The sequence below is a fragment of the Sceloporus undulatus genome, chromosome 6, assembly GCF_019175285.1.
Source record: "Sceloporus undulatus isolate JIND9_A2432 ecotype Alabama chromosome 6, SceUnd_v1.1, whole genome shotgun sequence".
Classification (NCBI taxonomy): domain Eukaryota; kingdom Metazoa; phylum Chordata; class Lepidosauria; order Squamata; family Phrynosomatidae; genus Sceloporus; species Sceloporus undulatus.
Window position 1 is genome coordinate 142,093,444 of NC_056527.1, and position 25,096 is coordinate 142,118,539.

At 39.9% G+C, this 25,096-nt stretch overlaps 1 protein-coding gene across 2 annotated transcripts in view; it reads left to right on the forward strand.

Annotated features, from left to right (window-relative positions):
- The window catches only part of ARHGAP32 (Rho GTPase activating protein 32), a 305,906-nt gene that overhangs the window by 64,981 nt on the left and 215,829 nt on the right, over positions 1 to 25,096 (forward strand). Inside the window, exon 1 of one of the 2 annotated variants that reach the window (XM_042472627.1) lies at positions 11,072 to 11,434. The exons of the other annotated variant lie outside the window; for it this stretch is intronic. Within the exon in view, the coding sequence (XP_042328561.1) occupies positions 11,322 to 11,434 (113 nt within the window). The 5' untranslated portion in view covers positions 11,072 to 11,321. Of the gene's footprint in view, positions 1 to 11,071; positions 11,435 to 25,096 lie in introns of those variants that run through there. 2 annotated transcript variants of the gene reach the window in all.

The following is a 25,096-nucleotide window of genomic DNA, read 5'->3' on the forward strand; positions in this document are numbered from 1 at the left end:
ATAATAATAATAATAATAATAATAATAATAATAATAATAATAATAATAATAATAATAATTAATATTAAGAGCCTAAAGAAAATTTTAGTTGCAGAATAGTTTTATTGTTCTTTTTGGGAGTTTTCATCCATCCGTGTTTATTTTTAGAGTAAGACTCATAGCAGTAAATAATTAACGTACACTATGCTTGCATTTCTCCAGAGTGTTTTGTTTATTCTTCTTATGTATATTTTCATTGCTTTTAAAATGTTTTTTATTCCCAGCACCCAGATGCATTAAAAATACACAAGAAGACAAGTGCTCATGCTTAGCATGTAGGTAGTAGCCTCTACTGTGTTCTGGACAGTTAATGCACCTAACAGTTCAAATACTGAATGAAAATAGCATTTTAAAATATTCAATAGCAAATTTTATATTTAAAAAACACATTTAAATGTATTTCCATGTTAAATGCACACAACCTTCTACTCCCACCTTGCGCATGAGATAATTTTGTGTGTCTTGTGTATTACAGACTTGCAAGGGACAAATTTGTAGATCAAAATGCAGATTGTTTCTTTATGGTCAGTTTTACACATGTAGTCAGCAGCAACAGCAGCAACAACAACAACAACAACAGGTTTATTGATTAGTCAACTGACCATATCAATGGTAAAATACAAATATCAGAATATCAAAGTACATACAAAGATAAAACTGGATCACTCCTAAAGCGCATATATAATTAGCTAGAGGGTTGAGACACATAAAAGTTGAATAAAAACAAGATTGATAAAATACAAAAATATAGAATAAAAACAAACTAAAACATGGGGGTGTGAAGGAAATCAAAAAGGGGGGTGTTTATATGAACTGATCTCTATGGCATGAAACCCCGTGTTGTATTATAAATTGATCACTCAAGTAAGCAGCCTTTATAATAAATTTTGCAGCACAACACACTAAATGTAAATTCTCTCCTGAGAGGAAATGAGACAATTTAACAATAGGATCCCAGTTAGTCATTCTAACCAAAAAAAGGTTGTAAGAAATGGGATCTCTCCTTATCATATATGCAGCAACTGAACAGAATATGTGCAATGTCCTCAATGACTGGAGCACCACAGATACATGTTCTTTCATGGCAGGGTACTTTTGGGAACCATAGAGTTTAGTTGCTTAAATCTAGCTCAAGTGAAAGCATTTCTCTGACTCTGTGTTAGCTGCAACCTAAGGTATTTTGCTAAGCCAAAAAGAATTTTATTTTTGGCTAACCAGTTTAAAGATTTACAACCGGCTGACAAAGCTATGTCCATTTGGGCACTAATGTCCCAAACCCGTTCTTTTAGGGTTTTCTGAACTTTATGGCCAGCAGAGAGAAGATAGGAGGGAGAGAAGCCTAACTGGTACAATTGTAGGGATAGCTGATAAATGCAAAAGTTTGAACGCCTTATAGCTAATATGTTCTTCTAAGCAGAGTTTAGGGAGTCTCCCTGAGTCCATTTTAAGAATCTTTAGCCAGTAGTTAAAGGCTTTTTGAACATTATAACACAACTGCAGTAAAAAAGCTTTTCTTCTCTTCCCCCACCTCTTGTGTGTGTGAAACAAACTTTCTTATGTAATGGGCCCATACAGACAGGCCAAAATAAATCTGCTTTGGGTCACTTTGGAGGTATGCCGTTTAAATGATGCATGTGTCCTAAGAGTCCTGAAGTCGCACCAAGTCGCACCAAAGACTGGAGCATGGCTTTGGCAGAGCTTCTGGACTCTTAGGACGCATGCATCATTAAAACAGCATACCACCAAAGTGATCAGAAGCAGCTTTATTTTGGCCTGTCTGTACAGGGCCATAGTTCCATGAGCATCCTTCAGTTTTAATGATTCCATATTACTAGCCGCACCATCAGAATGTGGTTCAGAATGTGTTTTTCTCCCATACGCATGTGTTGAACAGGCGGATAGGTAAATATGCGTCCCTCCCATCTGTAATGACTTTCAGGAAAAAAACTGCCACATTGAGTCTCAAGGCTACATGGCATGATGTATAGTGTGTAGTTAGAAGATTGTTTTCCTTCATATAGAATCTGGATAGAGTGAATTTCACAAAGATTTAAATCTTTCTAGTCATGCCAGATTTTTATATTATTTTTTTAATAAAAACACCCCAAGCCAAAGGATGGGGAATCCCTCTGTGGCACCAGAAAGAATAGAAAAGAACATCTCTAAGTAGAGACAGGAAAAGTCTGTGTGTCCTTAGGAAACTGGGATAGCTGGGACGTGTGTGTGTGTGTGTGTGTTGTGTGCCTCCAAGTCATTTCTGACGTATGGCAAAACCTATCATAGGTTTTTCTTGGCAAGATTTGTTCAGAGGAGATTTGCCATTGCCTTTTCATGAATCCTGGTCTCCAGAGACATCGTCCAACACTCAAACTACTAAACCATGATGGCTGTATGCTGGGCCATGTGTGCTACTCTCAAAATGTTGTTTTGGTTAAATGTCCAGGGCAAATAGCCTATATTCCCTTGTTGCAAAGTTGTCTCAGTAGTTCCATATGCTTGTTATATGTCCAGAGGATGCAGCACAAGGAGATGACTACAACAGTCTTACCGCTGCAGCAAGTATGGAGATATTGATTAGCAGAGCTGACTTTGCCTAGTCTCTATTGCATAGGAAGAAAAATCTTTTACTGGACTAATGCTAGTATTAAGAGACTAGATAAACTACTTATTTTGTGCAAGGGGGAGAAATGTAAAAACAACAACAACCCAAAAATGATTTTCAGCACCGTAATGAGGACACTTACCTTACTTTTGACCTTGTGTAAACATTTGGCTCATTTTTCCTTCATCTGCCACCCGCAGGAAGACTACTTCAGTGGCATTCTTCAAGTTTTTGTTCATTGTTTGAATTTAGGAAGCAGAACTAATCTTGACCTACTTTTCTGGCTTCTGTGAGCGTCTTCTTAAATGAGAACAGATGAAGTTCCTTTGGGAAATTCCCAGCAATGCTATTAAGAGCACCCAGAATTTCATGGCGATTTTGCATAATAGCATATTACTATGCTGATAAAATGGGCTCACTTTCATTGAGTGTTGTAATGTATTTCTGTCTACTTTGCAGCTCCCTGTCTTATAATAACCTCCAAATATTGGGAGAACTAGACAAAGTTCGGTGAAGCTTTGCCTCTGAAGTGACATAGGACAAAAACACATGGTCAGTATATGACAAGACAGCACTGTCATACTCTGTCCATGGATTTGGCCTGTTCCCACCTCTGGCATTTGCCCTGTCTGGCACAGTGATGGGGGGTGTTCAGGTGGCCACATGCCACCTGCTGCTAACTTGCCTGTCGCTGCTGTTCTCCCTGCAGACCCCTGCTATGGTCCATAAGGGCAGAAATGGGTTGCCTGGCTTCATGCACATGGTCAAGTGCCATCACAGGACTTGACATTACTGGGGCTTGCAAGGAGAATGGTGGCGGCACTGGCAGGTAAGGGTGATTGACATGGCGGGATTTCTGAGAAACTGCTGCAAACAGCCAGTTATTTAAAACTGGGCTAAGAGCTGGCTGGGCTGAGGTTGGGTTGAATCTCCCCAAATGGCATCCGGTTTACCAGAATCAGAGAACTGGAAGAGACCACAAGGGCCATCCAGTCCAACCCCATTCTGCCATGCAGGAAATCTTGATCAAAGTATCCCTGACAGATGGCCATCAAGCTTCTTTTTAAAGACCTCCAAGGAAAGAGACTCCATTATACTCCGAGGAAGGAGTGCGTTCCACTGTTGAACAGCCCTTACTGTTAGGAAGTTCCTCCTAATGTTGAGCTGGAATCTCTTTTCCTGGAGCTTGCATCCATTGCTCCGGGTCCTAGTCTCTGGAGCAGCAGAAAACAAGCTTGTTCCCTCCTCAATATGACATCCCTTCAGATATTTCAACAAGGCTATCATATCACCCATTAACCTTCTCTTCTCCAGGCTAAACATCCCCAGCTCCCTAAGTCTTTCTTCATAAGGCATGGTTTCCAGACCCTTCACCATTTTAGTCACTCTCCTTTGGACACGCTCCAGTTTCTCAACATCCTTTTTTAATTGTGGTGCCCAGAACTGGACACAGTATTCCAGGTGGGGCCTGACCAAAGCAGAATACAGTGGCACCATTGCTTCCCTTGATCTAGACACTATACTTTTATTGATGCATTCTAAAATTGCATTGGCCTTTTTGGCTGCTGCATCACATTCAGTTGACTCATGTTCAACTTGTGGTTCAAGTTGCAGGAAACAGTTCCTGGCTTGGGCTGCTGGCCTGCATCGTCTCAACAGGATGATGCCAAGCTGCATGAAGAATGTGTCTTTTGGCCTATATGTATAGATCAGGCTGTGAAATACATGGCCTCCCAATTGTTAATGGATTGCAAGTCTTCACATCTCCTGTCAGTGGCTGTAATGGGAAGTGCAGTTGGAGAGCACATAGAAAACCACAGGTTCTCCATCCTTGCTACATATAGAATGCGCCATACGCAGATACACTCTATATACCTCTGCCAAGTTAAGGCCACCATGTCATTTTACAAATGTTACCTTGCTCTTGAAACATACTGTGGGTCTATTTGGGTCTATACCATAATACTGACTTTTATTCTTTGGCTGTGGTTTGAGTGTTGGACTGTAACCCTGGAAATCAGGGTTCAATTCCCTGCTCAGCCTTGGAAACCCACCTTGGGAAGTCACATGCTCTCAGCCTCAATGGCAGGCAATGGCAAACCTCTGAACAAATCTTTTCAGGAAAACCCCATGATAGAGTCGCCATAAGTTAGAAACAACTTGAAAGGGAGGACAAGAAGTGGATATATTTTATACTTATTTGCCAGAATGTATCAGAAATATCAGAAATGTTACAAAGTTTTCAGGGGACTTGTTTTGGCTTCTAATTTCAGCTGTTTTTGAAGAAATTAGGAGTGGAAACTTTTTGCTTTAATATTCCAATTATGTTAGTGAGGGCAAGAAATGCAGTCTTTGTGATTATTCACATCTTTCCAGGATCAAGAGTACACTTGACTGAAAGACCATGGATGCTTAAAAATAATGTATTTTCCTCACTTTCTGTATTTCCACTGCCTTTGTATCAGTATCAATAATACTGCATCAGTAATACTGTATCAGTAATACATAAATAGCCTGATCTTGGGCGCTAAGCCGGGCCAGCCCTGGTTAGTACTTGGATGGGGCTGTAGCCTATATTTTAAGAGGAAGCTTGGAGGCCACTACTCTAAAGTCTGAACAAGATGTCATGACAGAAAGCACTGAGCTATTATTATTAGTTTTTATTGAACTATTCCACTAACTCAATAGAAGTTACATTAGTGTTGATTTTCCATGTTCCCATGGATTCCATAGGTTTGTGCTCATTGGGACTAACAAGTGGATATTCACCACTATTTGCACAGTGAGTGAGTAAAATTTCAAAATAGTGGCACAACATATTGACGAATACTGCAAAACATCTTGGATTTGAAGAGATCAGCATAAAGTATATTCTCTCTGAAAAACAACAAACTTAGTCTTTGAGGCTTATATTGGCCAAGAAATTCTGCTACCATTTGAAGGGAATATCAAGGATACCAAATGCAGCTGTGCAAATGTCTTCAGTCACAGCAGGTGTCTATCCCATATGGCAAGAATTCTTTATTGTAAATTAATATACCTAGTTTGATGGGATCAAGAAACCTTAAAGACATAATTATACAATGCAAAATTGATAGATTATATGGAAAACTGTATATGCAGAGGTGACTGGCAAGCCTCCACATACTTACAACTTCCTTCTGCAATATGCAGTTGTCAGCTGGAGGGGAAATATTTTTATACTGTTAAGCTAAGAGGTCATTTTCTGGTATGGAAGTATTTATTTTATTTATTATTTTTTTTATTTTATATGGCAACTTTCTCCTGAAAGGGGACCCAAAGCACCTGACATATAATTTAGAATTCTAAACCAAGATTTCTCTGCTTGGTTTTATAGTGTTTTTTATTAAAAATGCATTGCAGTGTATTTTAGGAGATTATCACACTGCCCTTTTTCATCCTTCCCCCCAACCTAGGCATGGGCTGAAACCTTTTAAGCATGTGAAGTCGAAGGCTTTCATGGCTGACATCCATAGTTTTTTGTGGGTTTTTTGGGCTATGTGGCCATGTTCTAGAAGAGTTTCTTCCTGACATTTCACCAGCATTTGTGGCTGGCATCTTCGGAGATGGATTTTAAGCATGGATTTTATCTCATGCCTTGTGCCCAGGTCGGAGGCATCTCTTACCTGATCATAGCATCCTGCACCTTATCTGGACTTCTCTGGCACTTTTTGAAATAATGGGATGCCTCCGACCTCGGAGCAGAGGCATGTGTGTGGTAAAATCAGTGCTTAAAAGGTTTGAGCCTGTGCCTAGGTCAGGAGTCGTTGTTGTTGTTAACTGTCTTCATATTGATCTCGACTCATGGTGACCCTGTGGATGAGACATCTCCAAGACCTCTGCCCTCCACTGTTCTGCCCAGCTCCTGCAAACTCATACTTGTGATCTCTTTAATAGAGTCCATCGATGTAGCATGTGGCCTTTCTCTCTTTCTACTTCCTTTTACCTCTCCTAGCATTATTGTTTTTTCCAATGATGTCAGGACCATGTGCCACACTGGTCTGAAAATGACATGAAAGTGGCTACTAGGAGGAACAGGAGCAGAGGTTACTACAGTTTAAGTGGCAGGTGCATGAATCAGCATTTGGTGAGCTGTGCATCATGGGAAGCCTGATGCAACATGCACAGGTGAAGTCAGCTAGCAGTGCATCATGGGCAATATTCTGATGCAACAGGCACTGGGTATGAAACCAGCTAGGTTTCATTGGTGGCATGGCTGTCACATGACTGCCAAGAAGACCACCTATATAAGGGAGAAAGTGATTATCTCTGTTGTTGGGTTGTTGTGCTCGGTGGTTGGTGAAGCACTTTGTTGGACTGTATGACAGTGAGTATTCAAGATGGCTATCTGATACTCAGTGTAATCTTTGTAAATAGTTTGCAACAAAGATTAAAAGCCCTCATGTTGAGTGAAGTCTCACTGTCCAGAGATTCATTTCCTCAAGCTGGGAGCTCAAGGCGGCAGCCTGTGTCTGGGAGGAAATTTACTGTGCAGCTCAGAGGCTTCGCAGAACCTTCACTCTCCTCAGACTTTCTTCTAGGTATCCTGCCTACGTGCATCAACTCTGTGTGTGGTTGTAAGGGACACAGTTAATCTCTCTACGCCCCATCAAATGATTCCTGCCTTCTCATGATGTGCCCAAAGTATGCCAGCCTAAATTTTGTCATCTTGGCTTCTAGAGAGATTTCTGTCTTGATCTGCTCTAAGACCCATTTGTTTGTCTTTTTGGCTTTCCATGGAATCCTTGGCACTCTTCTCCAGCACCACATAATCTCAAATGAATTGATTTTCTTCCTGTCTTCTTTCTTAACTGTCCAACTCTCACATCTATACATGGTAATGGGGAATACAATGGCTTGTAATGATTTTAACTTTTGTGCTGAGTTGTATATCTTTGCATTTTAGGATCTTTAATAGTTCTTTCATAACTGCCCTCCCCGTTCCCAATCTTCTTCTGATTTCTTGGCTGCAGTCTCCATTTCTATCAATTTTTGATCCAGATATGATAATTCTTTTACTATTTCTGTTTCCTTGTTGTCTAGTTTGAATTTGTGTAGATTCTCTGTGGTCATTACTGTTGTTTTCTTTATGTTCAACACTAAGCCTCCCTTTGCACTTTCTTCCTTGATCTTCCTTAGTAGTTGTTCCTGGTCTGGGAGGTTTTCTGCTAGTATTATGGTGTCATCTGCATATCTTAGATTGTTAATATTTCTTCCTCCTATTTTCAGTCCATCTTCAGTCCTTGTTGGTGAGTCAGCACATAAGTAAATTCAATTGAGTAAGTTTGCTTTAGTCAGGATTATCAATAGATTGAGATCTAGTATGATCTGCAGGCCACATGTGGCTCTCAGGGTCATTTTCTGGATTCCAGGTATTTGCACCAGGTTTAGATCCCTCCCCCAGTTGAATTGTTATTAAATTTTTTTGCAATTCTTTTTTCTTTTTTAAAAAGTTGTCTCAAAATACCTTCTAGGGGCATCAGAAGCATTTCACCGATTTTTGAGCACTTACTAGACCTGCTCAATATCAATTGATATCAGGCTTTCAAAAGTATTAGTTGTTCTTAATCTGAGGATAACTAATAGGTGTTTGTAATCCAGTGTTTTGTTTCAGGATACCTGTGACTTCGTATTTAATATAGTTCATGTGGAGTAAATGAGAAGTTAATACTTTGCAGCAGAAGAAATTCTCTTCAACATAGATTAGATTTTCGTTCATATATGTGAAGTCTCCTGTTGTCCATGTATATGATATCTAAGAATATATATTCTTGTTTTCTTGCTTTTGCTGCAGTATACTAACATGGCTATTCCATTAGTGCTGGAGAAATGTTATTGTTAAGCGGAACAGTAAACAGATGCATTATTACAAATTAAGTTACTTGTTTTGTTTAAATATACAAATGTTTAAAAACATTCATTTGGACCCAAACAGACAGGCCAAAATAAAGCTGCTTCGGGTCACTTTGGAGGTATGTTGTTTAAATGCTGCATGCGTCCGAAGAGACTGGAAGCTGCGCCAAAGCCACATTCCAATTCTAAGGACTGGAGCACAGTTTTGGCGTAGCTTCTGGCCTCTTAAGATGCATGTGTCATTTAAACAGCATACCTCCAAAGTGAGCCAAAGCAGCTTTATTTTGCCCTGTCTGTTCAGGCCCTTAGTTACAAAACACTTACATGCTGGGTATTCAAGTCACAATCGTTAGTCTGAAAGGCTCTTCCAGTGTTTGTGTGGGTATGTCCCTTCAAGTCACCTGTCGACTTATAACCATATGAATTTCATAGGGGGTTTTTTTAGGCAAGAAATACTCAGAGGTGGTTTTCCTTCTTCTGAAATGGAGCCTATAGCATCAGGGATTCCAGTACTAATCAGGGCTGACTCTGCTTAGCTTCAAAGATCAGATGAGATCTGGTACCTTTTGCATATGTATTGGACACAATAAACTATTAATCGGTTAGAATATCTGCTGCCTTTGTAATATTCCTTTGACTTTATACAGGAGTTTTCTTTTATGAAATTCTTTCGCCTCAGTGTTATGGGACAATCTATAAGCGATGGTGATTTTGGTCAGAAGCTTATTGTCCAGTTACTAATACATAGCCACAATAGTTATGGAGCAACACAGTGAATTCCAGCCCATCTCCCCATATTACTGGGAAACAGCCACTGCGATCAATGTGGATTCATTCCCTTGTAACTTGGGAAGCAACTGACTGATGTGCCCATACTCTCCTATGAGTGATCTCTATTGCAACAGGCAGAAGTAGGTTCCTGTTGCAATTCTGTCTTGCTCTGGAGATTGCTTACATGAACGGTGGTGGGCATGTCAGCTCCTTTCCAAGTGACGGGGAATGGACCTTTGTCAATTACAGCAGCTGCTTCCTGAAAAGTGGGAATTTGGGAGACTTTCACAGTCTCTACGTGTTCCTTAAGCTAGGGGCTACATAAGGATCATGAATACTACACAGTTCAGGATGTCTAACTGCATTTATGACTCCTCAATAGGATTCTGGCCAAAAAATGCCCTCTGAAATAAAGGTGTGGTACAGACTGTGCAAATGCGCCATGCTGGCACAGGTTTTAGGGTTAGGGACTGCGCAGCAACTGCCCAGTCCCTAGCTCTAGCACGGCACAGCGCTGTAACAATGGCGGTGGCCTGTCTACATGGGCGCCACCATTGTTACGTAAGCACCACACATCCTCTACACATTGCCACACGTTGCTTACATAACAAGTGCACCTGTGGCATAAAAAGACCCCAGTTTTTCCGGGTTCCTTTTTCCTTTCAAGGGAAGCCGTGCAGTTTGACAGCTGCAGCCCGTTTGGCAGCAGCAGTCTGTCCCGTGCCAAAGTTGGCCCTCTTTTGTGGCTCCAACTTTTGTGGATTTGATTATTTGCAGTTTTGATTAATACGTCCTCTCTAGGAATCTCTAGGTCCTCCAGAGCAACTCTGCCAGAAGTTGAGCATAGAGTTTTGCTGGAGAACCTAGAAGTTCCCAAAGAAGACATTTCTCTAGGCATTTGTAGGTCTTCCAGCATGATTCTATGATCTACTTCTGGCAGGTGTTGACCATAGAGTTGTCCTGGAGGAGCTGGAGATTCCTAGAGAGGTGTTTTCTTAGGGAAAAAAGAATAGTGTCATTTTATTTGCGGTTTCCCCACATTCACAGGGTACTTTACCCTAACCCCAGTGAACGTGGAGGGACCACTGTGCTTGCTTTTATATATGTGGGGTGGTATGTCTTTTGTTCTACAGTATTGTTTTAAGCTTTCATCTTGCTGATTTGTTTGCAAGACTTTGATAAACCCCTTTGAATGCTAAGCCAAGATGGCAGCATAAATAATTTTAAAAATAACACAACACAGATACACAACTTGGTTAAGAGAAAACAGTAGTCCTCTATCAGCTGCCTGCATTTTTATAACTGAGAGTTTACAGGCTGCACGTTGTCTCAAAGTCCACCTCCTGCCATAGCTCATGTTGATTCATCAATTAAACCTTGCAATCCAAGTTTTATACACTGCAGCAAATTCAAAAAGTGACAAAAGCACAAAGGCGTTGTTGGAGTGCATCATAAATATTAATAGTCTTTCCAATGCAGCATCAAACCTTCATCGAGGAGAGAGAGCTGAATTTCAAAGAGATTATGTGACCTGCTCAAGGTTAGATTGCATGCTGTGTGCAAATTTGTTTCCAAATACCATATTCTAGTTAGGCACAGTCTATGGAGTTGGCTACAAAACGAAACGCAGAACATTCCCCTAAATATGTGCCATTTAGTGTGCCATTCCATGGTACAGTCAAGAAATCCTCTTTTCTCCCCAAAGCCTCAGCCTGGAAAGGGTTACAGTTGAAATGCCTGTAGCAGTCCGTAGAAAATGTGAATCATTGAATGAAGAAAGAAAGGGAAGCGGCTGTTGCAAGCTGTTTTCTGGCTCTGGGTCAGGATTTTTGCCACAAACGTATGCAGAGACATTGTTAATTTTACTCATTTTTGGAGGGCGGCCTGTTCAACTGCATGTGTCGTTCGTTGTGTGCCGAGGGAAAGAAGAGAAGGAACTTTGGGTCCTCAGCCCTTTCCTTTGGCTTCTTGTGCTGTAGCTTCCTCTCCCTGCCTCTTGCCAGCTGCTTCTGCAGTGTGTGGATGTGTGTCCAACATGGAGGGAGGGACTGGAAGAGCGTACGCTGCTGCTGCTTTTACCAATATCTATTCAGCAGCTTCCACTGCAGGGACGATAAGAACTGGAGGCAATCTTGATGAATCCAAAAGGTCAGTGCTATCAATAAATCACCCACAGAAAGGTATTTGAGAAACATTTTAACCCACTCTGATCTCCAGCAGATATGCTAGCTTCCTCTAAGGGGGGAAACATGTATTCAGTTGTTTGATTTAGTCATTAATTTTGCAATGCATATATATAAGCCACGATACTAAAATTCATGTAATTTTTTCGTAGACGTAAGCCCATTTTAAATCCTTGTTGTGGAATGAAGAGGAGAATTAAGAAAACCCTCAGAAAAATAGATATTTGCCCCAAGCCTCTCTCAGTCGTCCTTATTTCATGATTTGATCAAAAAATTATTAGTCTTCCCATTTTCTTTTTGGTGGTGATCTTTTAAACGTTTCATAGGCTGTGTAGAGGAATGCTGCAATCTTATTTATGCATGTACCATCTAACCTTTAAAGACAAAATTAAATTGGGTAAAATACAATTCTTATGAGTTTAACAAGGAATAAGGAATTTGGTGTGTTTGCATTTGGGAAGGGGTGCTAACTGAATTTAGCACTGTAGTTTCCAAAAACTTGTTTGAGCCTTGGTTGTTTAGCTGAAATGCTTGTGGAATGAAACAGCGTTTGATAGCTTCAGGGCAATCCATTCCCCCTCTCCTTTCACCTTGGCACTTAGATTTTCACGGATGTTGATTTAAAATAAAGCAGTTACTGATTCAGTTCAATTAGGATTTTCTGCTAAGCAAAGATACTTGCAGGGAGCACCGCTGTTGAACTGCAAACTTACCTTAACTGCAACAACTGTAACCTGGTCTTTATTTATCTTTATTTTATTGTATTTTTTAAAATACAAGGTTATTTGCAAGACCGAAAAGCGGGAAGTTGGTGGCTTCGTGATCTCCAGTTTCATTTGACATGCAAACATACGAAGTTCAGCTATTTTAATATGTGACTCCACCCACATAGTAGACTCAGCTTCAAACTCATGTTAGTCTCTAGGACTAAATGAAGCCCAGGATGGATTCCGTACTGAGTTTTCTCTCTTTGAATAGCTTCGCAGTGTCCAGAAATACTGCATCTCATCTGCTTGAACAATTTAAGAGAGTTTTATTTATTGCTGTGGCATGGGAAATTATGGGTCAACATATTACATACAGTCAGCCCTCCTTATACACGGATTTATTATCCACGGATTCAAACATCCTCAGCTTGAAAATATTCAAAAAAGTATAAATTTCAAATATCAAACCTTGATTTTCTATTTTATATAAGGGACACCATTTTGCTTTGCCATTGTATTTAATGGGACTTGAGCATCCTTGGATTTTGTTATCCACGGGGGTTCCTGGAACCAAACCCCAGTGGATAACAAGGTCCCACTGTATTTTACTTGAATGTCTTATATTTTTGAATGGCTATTGATATGACAAAACTCTCTTTTTTGATGAAAATAAGTTTAGAGGGCTTATATGAGGGAATGATTATTGATATGATTTTTTAGTTTTGTTGCATTCATTGTATTGCCTAATGTATTATATCTATACATTTTTATTATATTTTTATTCTTATTTTTATATATTTTACTCTCACGTTCTCTTATATAACTCTTATTTAGAGTTCTACTCAGAGTTTTATGTAGAATTTTACCTTGTTTTTCTATTTTGTATTGTACTTTGAGATGGCCTACAGGCTAATAAATAAAGATTGATTGATTGATTGATTGATTAGTGATATGACCAAACCCTTTTCTGGTTCTGAGAAAATAAGAATAGAAAGCTTATATGAGTGAAACCACCTGGAATTCCATTGATTGATTATTTGATTAATTGATTATTGATATGATCAAATCCTTTTCTGGTTCTGAGAAAGTAAGAATAGAAAGCTTATATTATATGAATGAAACCACCTGGAATTCCAATTCCTGTACTCAATGCAGAAATTGTGCAAAGAATTCTCTTATGTACAGTCTTCTACAAGTTGTATTAGGCAATATAGAACCGTCTTGGTTGATGAAAGAGTGATTTGACTGTTCTCATCCTACCTGGAATGCCTCCCTATTATCTATGCACATCTCCTTCCCCATTTCCCATTCCTTTTCTGGCTTTTTGTTCTGCTGCAGGGGAGTGTGCTGGTGCAAATTTACTGTAGTAATTGCTTAGAGTGGACACACACACCCCCTTACCTTGCAGAAAGCAAGAACGAAGATGAACACAGTTTCTACCAATAGGGTTGTAAATGTTAATTGATTATCCGAGAGGATTTGATTAAGGAATTAATGGGACAGCCAGCTTAGATATTGCAAATACTTTAGATATTGCAAGTACAGGGTAGAGCTTAATCATAGAATCAAGGAATCGTAGAGTTGGAAGAGACCACAAGGGCCATCCAGTCCAACCCCATTCTGCCATGCAGGAACTTTCAATCAAAGCATCCCCATTGACAGATGGCCATCCAGCCTCTGTTTAAAGGCCTCCAAGGAAGGAGACTCCACCATGCTCCAAGGGAGTGTGTGCCACTGTTGAACAGCTCTTACTGTCAGGAGGTTCCTCCTAATGTTGAGCTGGAATCTCTTTTCCTGAAGCTTGCATCCATTGCTCCAGATCCTAGTCTCTGGAGCAGCAGAAAACAAGCTTGCTCCCTCCTCAATATGACATCCCTTCAAATATTTAAACAGGGCTATCATATCACTGCTTCACCTTCTCTTCTCCAGGCTAAACATCCCCAGCTCCCTAAGTTGTTCTTCATAGGGTTTCATGGTTTCCAGACCCTTCACCATTTTAGTCTTCGGGACATGGCTTAGCCGAGCTGACACCCCTTACTACACCCCATACTACAGGGTTGGCCCATGGTCTAAATGTGGACCACAGAGATGATTTTGTGGCACTCAGGGCCTCAAAATACCCCACAGTGGCTTTGAGGGAGTATGAAGGGCATTTCCATCACATTTGGAGGTCTTTAAAAGGCAAATGCCCTTTAAAGAATGTAGTTTCCATACATACTTTCGATCACATCCCCCCCCCCCCAAGCCAATGTAGACCCAGGAGAGGCCTTTTTTGAAATGGGAAATAAATACGACGTGACCAATTCACTTTCTGCTTTTAAAAGTGCCTCTCTTGGGCTAAAATGTAGGGGTAATATTGGCGGGTTACACACCGCCATTTAGTACGTAATGAATACGTACTAGGGTTAGGAAGGGGTGGTGCTTCCGCACCCCCTAACCCTAGTACGTATTCTGTACGTACAATATGGCGGCGGCCGTTCCACACGGCCGCCGCCATATTTACATATCAGATGCTGTGCGGCCGCACGTGTCGCGGCGTCTATGACGTCGCGAGTCCGCCCCTGGCGCCTTGCGACGTCATAGAGGCGCCGCTTAAAGAAGCTCCATTTTGGAGCTTCTTTTTCGGTCCGTGCGGGAACCGCGCGGTGTGGCTGCTGCGGCTCCCGCACGGAGCAAACGGCGGTGGCGGCAGACTGCCGAAAAGCGGCGGTCTGTAACCTGCCATAGCCTCTCTTTGCTCATCTCTTCCTTAATGCATCTATTGCGATGGGCTTTTAATAATGGAGTAAGAAACCATTGCTGGTGAAATTTGATACAGGATTTGTCCATGCCTTCTTCCCAGTTTTGCCACTGGTGGCTTAGAAGTTGCCAGGCATGTCAGGAGTTCTTCCATTTACAGAAGGCAAATGTATATCCAAGTGATTATATTTTGTGAATATACTACAGAAAGCTGCTGTAGCATTTCTAAGCTGTTTGTTACTATATGGTGTATATTTCAAGCCTTTTACTTCCTTAATTCTCACAACAGGTCAGGAAGTTAGCTCAATGAAATTCTCATTTTATCAAGTGGAGACTGAAGCTAAAGAGACTGTAAGTATACATCTGAAGTAGAATCTTATCAAAGTACACACTATGAAAGTTACTTCAGGTGACGCTGTATTGTCACTTAAGCTAATGCATCTGTGTTCTTAATGCTATAAATATGGATAGGCTTTTAGTTTTATTCAATCTAGCTCATGATCAGCTTTAGTTCTTAGGTCTAGTTTATGATCGCCTTCACTTCTTATATCACGAATCCTTCTAAAAGTATTATTGTTTCTTTGACTTAGGAATATCTGTCAGGGGTAAATTCTATAGCTCTGTTTTAAAGAGGCTATAATAAAAAAAAGTCTTAAAACATAGGTGCAAATATTATTTGCTCTTTGGAGTTTTTGTTTGTTTTGAAATTATAAATTGAAGTTGTTTAGTAACTGGTGGTTTATTATCTGATTTCGGTTCTCTAGTTAGTATAATAAAATAATAATAAAAAATTTATTTATATACTACCTTTCCAAGAAGATCAAAGCGGATTTGTATATACTGATTTCAATTGTGTATAGGATTTACAAAATAGAGTAGAAAGTATTTCCGGCTTCACAGAGTGTTTAATGGGGGACAGACAAGATCAGACATGGCAAAGCAGTTCAATAAGGGCATAGAGTGGATTGAGAAACTGAAAAGGAGTTCAGAATGGGAACAAATCCAGAGCAAGTTGAGTTTCTGAACAATGGCATACATGGGGAAGAGTTGCTAATATAAAATGATGGATACAATTCACATGAGCAAATGGATATAAATGACCCAAGAAGATTGGGAGAGGTTTGTTTTTAATTGCTACAATTCAAAAAAGACATTGAGAAGCTGGAACGTGTCCAAAGGAGAAGGGTCTGAAAACCATGCCCTATGAGGAAAGACTTAGGGAGCTGGGGATGTTTAGCCTGGAGAAGAGAAGGTTAAGAGGTGATATGATAGCCCTGTTTAAATATTTGAAGGCATGTCATATTGAGGAAGGAGCAAGCTTGTTTCCTTCTGCTCCAGAGAACAGGAACCCAAACAATGGATGCAAGCGCCATGAATAGAGATTCTAGCTCAACATTAGGAGGAACTTCCTGACAGTAAGGGCTGTTCCACAGAGGAACAGATTCCTTCCTCGGAGTGTAGTAGAGTTTCCTTACTTGGAGGTCTTTAAGCAAAGGCTGGATGGCCATCTGTTGGGTATGCTTTGATGGAGAGTTCCTGCATGGCAGAAATGGGGTTAGACTGGATGGACCTTGTGGTCTCTTCCGACTCTACGATTCTATGGTTCTAGGATTCATTATGGCAATCCTACGAATGAGAGAGATCCAGGACACCACCTTATCAGCAGTCTTGCTTAGGTCCTGCAAATTCAAGTCCGTCTATCTGTAGTGTGGTCTTCCTTGTTTGTTTCTAGCATTACTGACTATTAATGAGTCATGCCATTTCATGATATTACTGAAATATGATTCTCATGTTTGGTCATTTTGGCTTCTGAGAGAGTTTGATTGCTTTGATCATGGATCTATTTCTCCTTTTTACACTCCATGGGATCCATAGAACTCTCCTTCCTCGCCTCATTTCAGATACGTTGAATGGGGGAGTACATACCACAGTTTAAAATCACTGAGTTTCCTGTAATCCATTTTTTGGGGTCATACATCACATGTTGTTTTTGTACAAGGGTCTTATTTGCAGAGAAAGTCGCCAAGGACAAAGCAATTCTTCTCAGAGTAGCTGTGCACCTGTCTAATATGCCTAATGTTTCTTGCAGCATACTTCTTTCTACATCACTTTGAGAGGTCACAGCAGCTTATTGGTACTTCATAATACATAAATAATAGCACTTGTGAAATAAATGGATTTCTCCTTGTGCTGCAAACATTTAAGGGCATTAAGGAAGACAGAACCGGTCTGCATGCTTGCTTCCTGTACAGTTTAATCACATTCTAATTTTATTATGCTGCTTTGATTTTTATTGTCTTTTTCATTTTGTAATACTGTTTGAAGTTTTCATGCATACAGTTCTAGGGTCCATGTTTGGATAAATGTGTGGTATAGAAATGTTCACGATAAATACAGTAAATGAAAGAAATGTATGATACGAAGCTTCCTTGATCTTGATGGTAGTTAATTTCTGGACATGTGCTCAATAGGAGTTTGTAAATATGCATCATGGAATCATAGAGTTGGGAGAGTCTACAAGGGCCATCCAGTAGACTTCAGTCTACTTCCTCAGATGCATAAGGATCAAGGGAAGTAATAGTGCTACTCTATTCTGCTTTGGTCAGGCCCCACCTGGAATACTGTGTCCAGTTCTGGGCCTCACAATTCAAAAAGGACAGTGAGAAACTGGAGGGTGTCCAAAGGAGAGCGACTAAAATGGTGAAGGGTCTGGAAACCATGAAGCCCTATGAGGAACGCCTTAGGGAGCTGGGGATGTTTAGCCTGGAGAGGAGAAGGTTAAGAGGTGATATGATAGTCCTGTATAAATACTTGAAGGGGTGTCATATTGAGGAGGGAGCAAGCTTGTGTTCTGCTGCTCCAGAGAACAGGACTCAGAACAATGGATGCAAGCTCCAGGAAAAGAGATTCCAGCTCAACATTCAGAGGAACTTCCTGATAGAAAGGGCTCTTCAACAGTGGAACACACTCCTTCCTTGGAGATTATGGTGGAATCTCCCTCCTTGAAGGTCTTTAAGCAGAGGCTGAATGGCCACCTGTTGGGTATGCTTTGATTGAGAGTTCCTGCATGGCAGAATGGGGTTGGACTGGAGGCCCTTGTGGTCTCTTCCAATCCAATGATTCTATGATCTGAGAAAGTAGACTGAAGTGCGCATGCTGCCAACCTCTTTATTTCAGTTAGACTCAAAGGTGCTACAAGATTTCTCTACAACTTGTAGTGTCATGTGGATAATGCTTAATTTTAAAAATGAGGTATTTTCCTCTATGGTTTGTCATCCTGCAACACAAAAAATGGAAAAGAAGGCCTCAACACATTTGATCAAGAATCATGCATACAGTTTTGATGCATGCTCTTAACATGTTTGAGTTTAATAATCGGATTCTATTTTAAATTAGAATAGTTTTGCAGAAAGGCATGCTGTGCTCAAAGGGATCTAAAAATAATTTTATTGATATCTTCTTAATGATCTGCAGTTGTATCCACATTCATAGCAAGACTGAAGATCGACATATCAATGTTAGCGGAGAGGAGTAAAACAAGTCAAATCAAAAAATGAGTAAATGTAAATCACACCTTGAATTCTGATGGAGATAATTCAAGGGAGAAAGCATGATAGCATGGGAGAAGAGTTTTAAAGTACTCAAGGTAGAACTAGAAGCATCAAGCCAAAGATTTAGAAGGTTCTTTCAAATTTATATGTAAAAATAGCCCCAGGTATTTTCTCTTCAAATTTGATTTCTTATTTGATACCTACATTTGGCCTTCTTTTATTGGACTTCATCCTCTTTAGATTCCTTCCAGTTCTGGCCTTCTAGATTCTGCGCACGAGACCTTTGTTTTTCTGCTGTTACCACCAACCGTTCTGCTTAGCTTGTTGCAACATATAGATTAGCTTTAAAATACCTGTAATAATTATTATATGTTAGATTCAAAAGCTCCCTTAAAAGGAGGTGTCTGGAATGTTTGGATGGTCTTGCTCACTAGGCACAAAAATCTGACTGCCAGATATCTACCAGTGTCCTTTCAATGTGACTACCCAATACCTTTCACGTTTTGCAGCCTTTCTAGCATTGCCTTCCCCAAAGCCTCCAAACATTACCTTCAAGAATGCTCCTTCCTGCCCTTTCTTGCAGAAAATATAGGCTTTAGTTTCCTAGGTACCTTTTTTCTCAGTCATCAGTTAACCTGGAGCATGTCCGAAGGAGGGCGACTAAAATGGTGAAGGGTCTGGAAACCATGAAGCCCTATGAGGAACGACTCAGAGAGTTTGGGATGTTTAGCCTGGAGAAGAGAAGGTTAAGAGGTGATATGATAGCCCTGTTTAAATACTTGAAGGGAAGTCATATTGAGGAGGGAGCAAGCTTGTTTTCTGCTGCTCCAGAGACAAGGACCCGGAACAGTGAATGGAAGCTCCAGGAAAAGAGATTCCAGCTCAACATTAGGAGGAACTTCCTGACAGTAAGGGCTGTTAAACAGTGGAACACACTCCTTCCTCGGAGGAAGGAGCCTCCTTTCTTGTGGAGTCTCCTAGTGGAGTCTCCTTCCTTGAAGGTCTTTAAACAGAGGTTGGATGGCCATCTGTTGGGAATGCTTTGACTGAGAGTTCCTGCATGGCAGAATGGGGTTGGACTAAATGGCCTTTGGGGGTATCTTCCAACTCTAGGATTCTATGATTCAATGATTCCAAGTCCTGTGCTGGTTTGGCTGTTCCAAATGAGGCATATGGGTTCTCTCTGGCTGTGAGTGACTGACCCATCTGTAGTTTTCAAACGGAGAGCAAGCATAGTGTAGAATGGCATCAGAGTTCCCATTCAGCATTCAATGTATCCCACATTTGGATTTACATTACCATTCTTTTTTTATGTATGTGCACCTGTTTTCAGTGGTGATGTTTTACAGGATGTCCTGAGAACTGTTTCCAATGTAGCTTTTATGTTTTCATCCATTTTTGTGTAATATCTAATATTGTGCTAGTCCCTATATGCAGCACTGCCCCTACTTCTGCTCCTACCAATAGACATGAGACTCAGATTTAGTCTTAACAAACGGGGATGAAAAGTATTAAGTAACGGGAAGGCTTTTGCTATAAGTACAAAGATAAATTCTTGCTGATTGTTAGCTGTAATTATTGCTATTAGGAGGGAGAGGCTTTGGAAAAGAATATTGGTGAGGATAGATTTATGTCAGGATAGGTTCATTCTGTGATTACCAGACTTTAGAGAACCCAGAGGTAGAGGGATGGATTTTAAATGATTTAAGTGAAGCAATTTGACTTAATAAGTACTATTACGGAAGACAAGAGAGAGCAAACTGGAGATAAAGGAAAAAATAGGGTGAAAATATGTTTTGCATTGAATTTACATGGGATGAAACAGTAATCTGTGTCATGTGAAGGAAATACGAAGCCGATTATAATTTTGTGTATTTATTTAGCTTGTATCTGTCCTCTGTCATGAATGAGACTCAAGGTGGCGAGAAGAGTGGGAAAAATGATCTACGCTGCAAAACGAAGATAAGAAAAGGGAGGGAAATGAGAGATGGGGACAGTAGTGATAAATAAATATGATTATAATAAATACTGGCAAAATAATGAAAATATAAAATAAACTTTTGGAGGGGAAATCAGATCAGTTAGACATCTTTGGGAACAAATTTTCAAATGTATGATCATAACACAAGAAGAATGGAAAGCATAAGGACACAACTGGATATTATCAGTATAAAAATGATTCTAAGTAGCAATACCAAGCTAAGCACCAGAAATACATTATTCTGGTGCCGGGAGATACTAAGAAAGTGAAAAGGATACCTAGAGAGATCCGTCGACAAAACTACAAAAAGGATCAAGGAACAAAACTCTAAACTAGCAAGAGATTCAATAAAGTAAGGATGATTGACAGTCTCAAGAGGTGAAGAAGGCTTGAGCAAAACCAGAACAGTGTAAAGACCTGGTTTTTTTTTAAAGCAAAAAGAAGATAGCTAGAAATACAAGCTAGAGCAATGTTTGTAGAATGATACTGATGGCTGTCTGATAAGAATCTGTCCAAGAAGCTTGGAGAAAAGGCAGGATGATCAGACTGAACGGTAGGATAGAGATTTTTCAAATTAAAAAAGGTGATAGATCTGTTCTTCAAATGAAGAATGGGAAAAAAAAACCTGTTCAAAAACCAGATCAAGGAGATCTGGAAAAGAAAAGCAAAAGCCCCAAGTAAGACGTAAATGTAGAATACAAACAGAAGTGTTCGAGGAATTAAAGGATGAATCTTCTACTGAAACACAGCCACACCTTTTAGGATTGTTTGCCCAATGCTTTTGATTATTTGATGTGCAAATTCTGATACTCTGAAAGGTTTAATGCCCCAGAAATAAATCTTGGCTATTGGTAAATTGTTAATGGATCAAATAACGGACTACTGTTTTTGATGCAGTACTTTGCATATTTGTTACGCATTCCTAGATACATCTGGATTTCACTATTGGTTCTGTAGATTGTTTCAAACTAGCAATTGGAAAGAGGATTTTGTTCTGAAAATCCATTATTTTGATGTAACAAATGCACAGACAAGAATGAGAAGGAAGGTTTCAGTTTATGATAGCAAGGTATAGAAGAAATCCTGCAGATGATGTATGCTCAATTTTGTGCTGCAGGGAAAAAATGCAGTTCTTTGCATACATTTGTCTGTGTGTGTCACAGAATGATTTCAGCATTGGATTTGGAGTACTGTATTAAAGCGGGGCAATTGCTTAATGATTGAATCAGCAGCCTGGATCCACAGAAGTACTTATGGTGTCCTTTGCACAATAGAGTAATTTCAGTGGAATATATTAAACTCCCATCCCCATCCCCATGAATGATGGAGCCAACAGACTTTTTCCACATTGAATGGCTGTATTTTAGAACTGGAAAAAAGTTTTCTAGAATTTGTAAGAGCCACAACTTCCGGAATCACTCCAGTTCCAGAAGATTCTGGCTACATCCGCACTGCAGAAATAATGCAGGTTGACACCACTTCCATTAGTCAATGCTGTTGAATTCTGAGAACTGTGGTTTTGTGAGACATTTTAGCCTTCTCTGTCAGAAAGCTCTGGTGCCACAACAAAATATAAATCCCCAGATTCAGTAGGATGGAATCATGGCAGTTAAAGTGGTGCCAACCTGGATTATTTCTGCAGAGCAGATGCAGCCTCTCTGAGTTGCAGCCAAGAAAAGTAAATTTTCCAAGATCTCGTGGCTTCTGGAAGAAATGTGAGCCAAAATCAAAACTGGGTCCCATGGAACAATGTAATTATTTGGATACAGGTCAGTCTTTTTAAGCTTTGCTTCTTGCTCTACTGTTTGCTCACTGTGCTAGTTCTACTGAAAGATCTGAGGAAGTAGCATATTTTAACAAAATTAAAATACAATTTGAACAACAATAAAAAAAGAAATTTAAAATTGATACATACCTGCTGCACTCTAAACTAACTTGTAGTGTGCAGTATGGATACAGTATAAGTCTTTTGGGACATTAGGGCCTAAATACCATAAAGGCACCAGAGCCCGTCTCATCTTGTAAGCTAAGTAGGGTAAGTTCTGGTTAGTACTTGGATGGGAAACCGTCAGCATGGCACAGGTCCTGTAGGCTATATTTCAGAGGAAGGAACCACATCTTAGCAGTCCTTGCCTAAGAAATGCCTGTGAAATTCATGGGGTTGTCGTAAGTTGCAGACATATGTCCCACAGCGTTCTCTCCTGGGCCCAGTGTTATTCAACATCTTTATCAATGACTTGGATGACAGAACTGAGGGCATACTTATCAAATTTGCAGATGACACCAAACTAGGAGGAATAGCTAATACTCTAGAGGACAGGATCAATATTCAAAATGACCTGAATAGACTAGAAAGCTGGGCCAAAGCTAACAAAATGAATTTCAACATGGAGAAATGTAAGGTACTGCACTTAGAGCGGAAGAATGAAATGAACAGATATAGGATGGGGGACACTTGGATGAACAAGAGACTTATACGTGTGAAAGGGATCTGGAAGTCCAAGTAGACCACAAGTTGAACATGAGTCAACAGTGCGATGCGGCAGCTAACAAGGCCAATGCGACTTTAGGCTGCATCAATAGAAGTATAGTGTCTAGATCAAGGGAAGTAATAGTGCCAGTGTAAGGGCTGTTCAACAGTGAAATACACTCCCTCAATGGAGATTGTGGTGGAGTCGCCTTCTTTGGAGGTCTTTAAACAGAGGCTGGATGGCCATCTGTCAGGGATGCTTTTATTGAGATTTCCTGCATGGCAGAATGGGATTGGACTAGATGGCCCTTGTGATCTCTTCCAACTCTATGATTCTTTGATTCTATGATATGCATATGTACACACACACACACACACACACACACACACACACACACACACAGAGATAACAGCCTATTAGGCAGTGACTGATATTTGACTTCTCACTGTTTAAGCTTTTTGTGATTTGAAGGCCCATACATGCACAGACACATGTGAAAAAAAAACCTTAAACATCGGATTATTTCAGCCCTTCCAGCTGAGTTTTTCTTTAAATTGTAGTATTTTAACTTTATATACAGTTTAAGTGTATTGTTATTGGGGGAAGTAATAAACATATGGGCTAATTTAGATACTTGTTCACTGATGCATATAAACGATGGGGCAAAATGGTAACATATCTTTGGTTCTTCTTCTTCTTCTTCAATATTGTCATCATCGATGATATTTATTCGTATCCTGTCTTTTTTCAACCTTGGACCTCAAGACATCTTACAGAAGTTAAAATAGACATTTTAAAAAGTTGACATCCCTAAAGGTACAAAAGTTAAAATAGAATCAATAGAATTTAAAAAACAAACATTAAAATCATACCGCTACAACAGCAAAATGCTGACAGTACAGAACATTATTAGACATCCTTTCCCCATGAGCAATGCATTGTCAAAGCAAGTATTTAGACACGGAAATCTAGCAGATGAAGTGGAGTTGCACAATTAAGGAATAACTGTTATATACAGTAAAGACAGAGGAATAAATGTTGTAATTTGGTATACAGATGACAAGAAGATTATTCTTAGTTGATCTGAAAAGCTGTCATAGTATAAAGGAGAAAATGAAGTAAGCAAAACAAACATTTTTGGAAATCTCTCTCTCTCTCGCTGTGTGTGTGTGACTTTATTTAAATGCCTATAATGCAATATCTTCCCCTGAAGACTCTTCCAGAAGGCCTCTTTTCTTTCTTGTCTATTTCTTTTTAAATAAAAAGATGGTAAGGCCTTCTTCTCATCCTTAGTCTCAGCCAAGAGACTTTTTTCCAAACAATTTACCCCCAGAAAGAGGTGGAAATGTCAGCTTTTGTTTGGAATGGGCATCTATGTGTCAGTTCTTTAGTCAAATCTGTCCTTGGACTGGAACTGAACCAGTTGTGGTCTTGGATTCTGTAAAATCACATTGAATCTAGTGTCTCCTGAAATAGCCCCTATCTTCCACCATTTTTTGTTTATGCCGTGGCAGAACTTTATTTTGCCCTTAAGTGTTTTCCATTTGCTAATTCCCTGGCAGAACTTTATTTTGCCCTTAAGTCTTTTTTAACAAGAGCTCTAGCCCACGCAGGTGCAGCTCTACAAAAAATGGAAATAGCAGAGACAACTTTCATTGAACATAAATGCTGGCAACCACAATTGGGAGCTGTTGATTCCCATGACAAAGTGAGGTGAGTTGTAACTACACACACACACACACACTCTAATAGCTATTGGGTTTGGTCTCACAATAACAAGCTATGGAGGCCTTCATAAATGCCTATAATACAACCCGAGTGTACAGTGGACCCTTGTTATCTGATAGGGTTTGGTTCTAAGATTCCCCGTGGATAACAAAATCCATGAATGCTCAAGTCCCATTAAATATGATTACAGAGCAAAATGGTGTCCCTTATATAAAGTGGAAAAATCAAGGTTTGATATTTGAAATTTATACTTTTTTTGAACATTTTCAAACTGTGGATGCTTGAATCTGTGTATAAAAAAATCAGTGTGTAAAAAGGGCTGACTGTACATGGACCGTAGTTTAGGCCCTGTATCTTTGTTGTAAGATTGTTATCCTTGATCAAGGAGGTTTTCCCCAGTCCCAGAACAGAACAGCCCAGCAGTTTGTACCAGGAGCAAAGAACAACTTT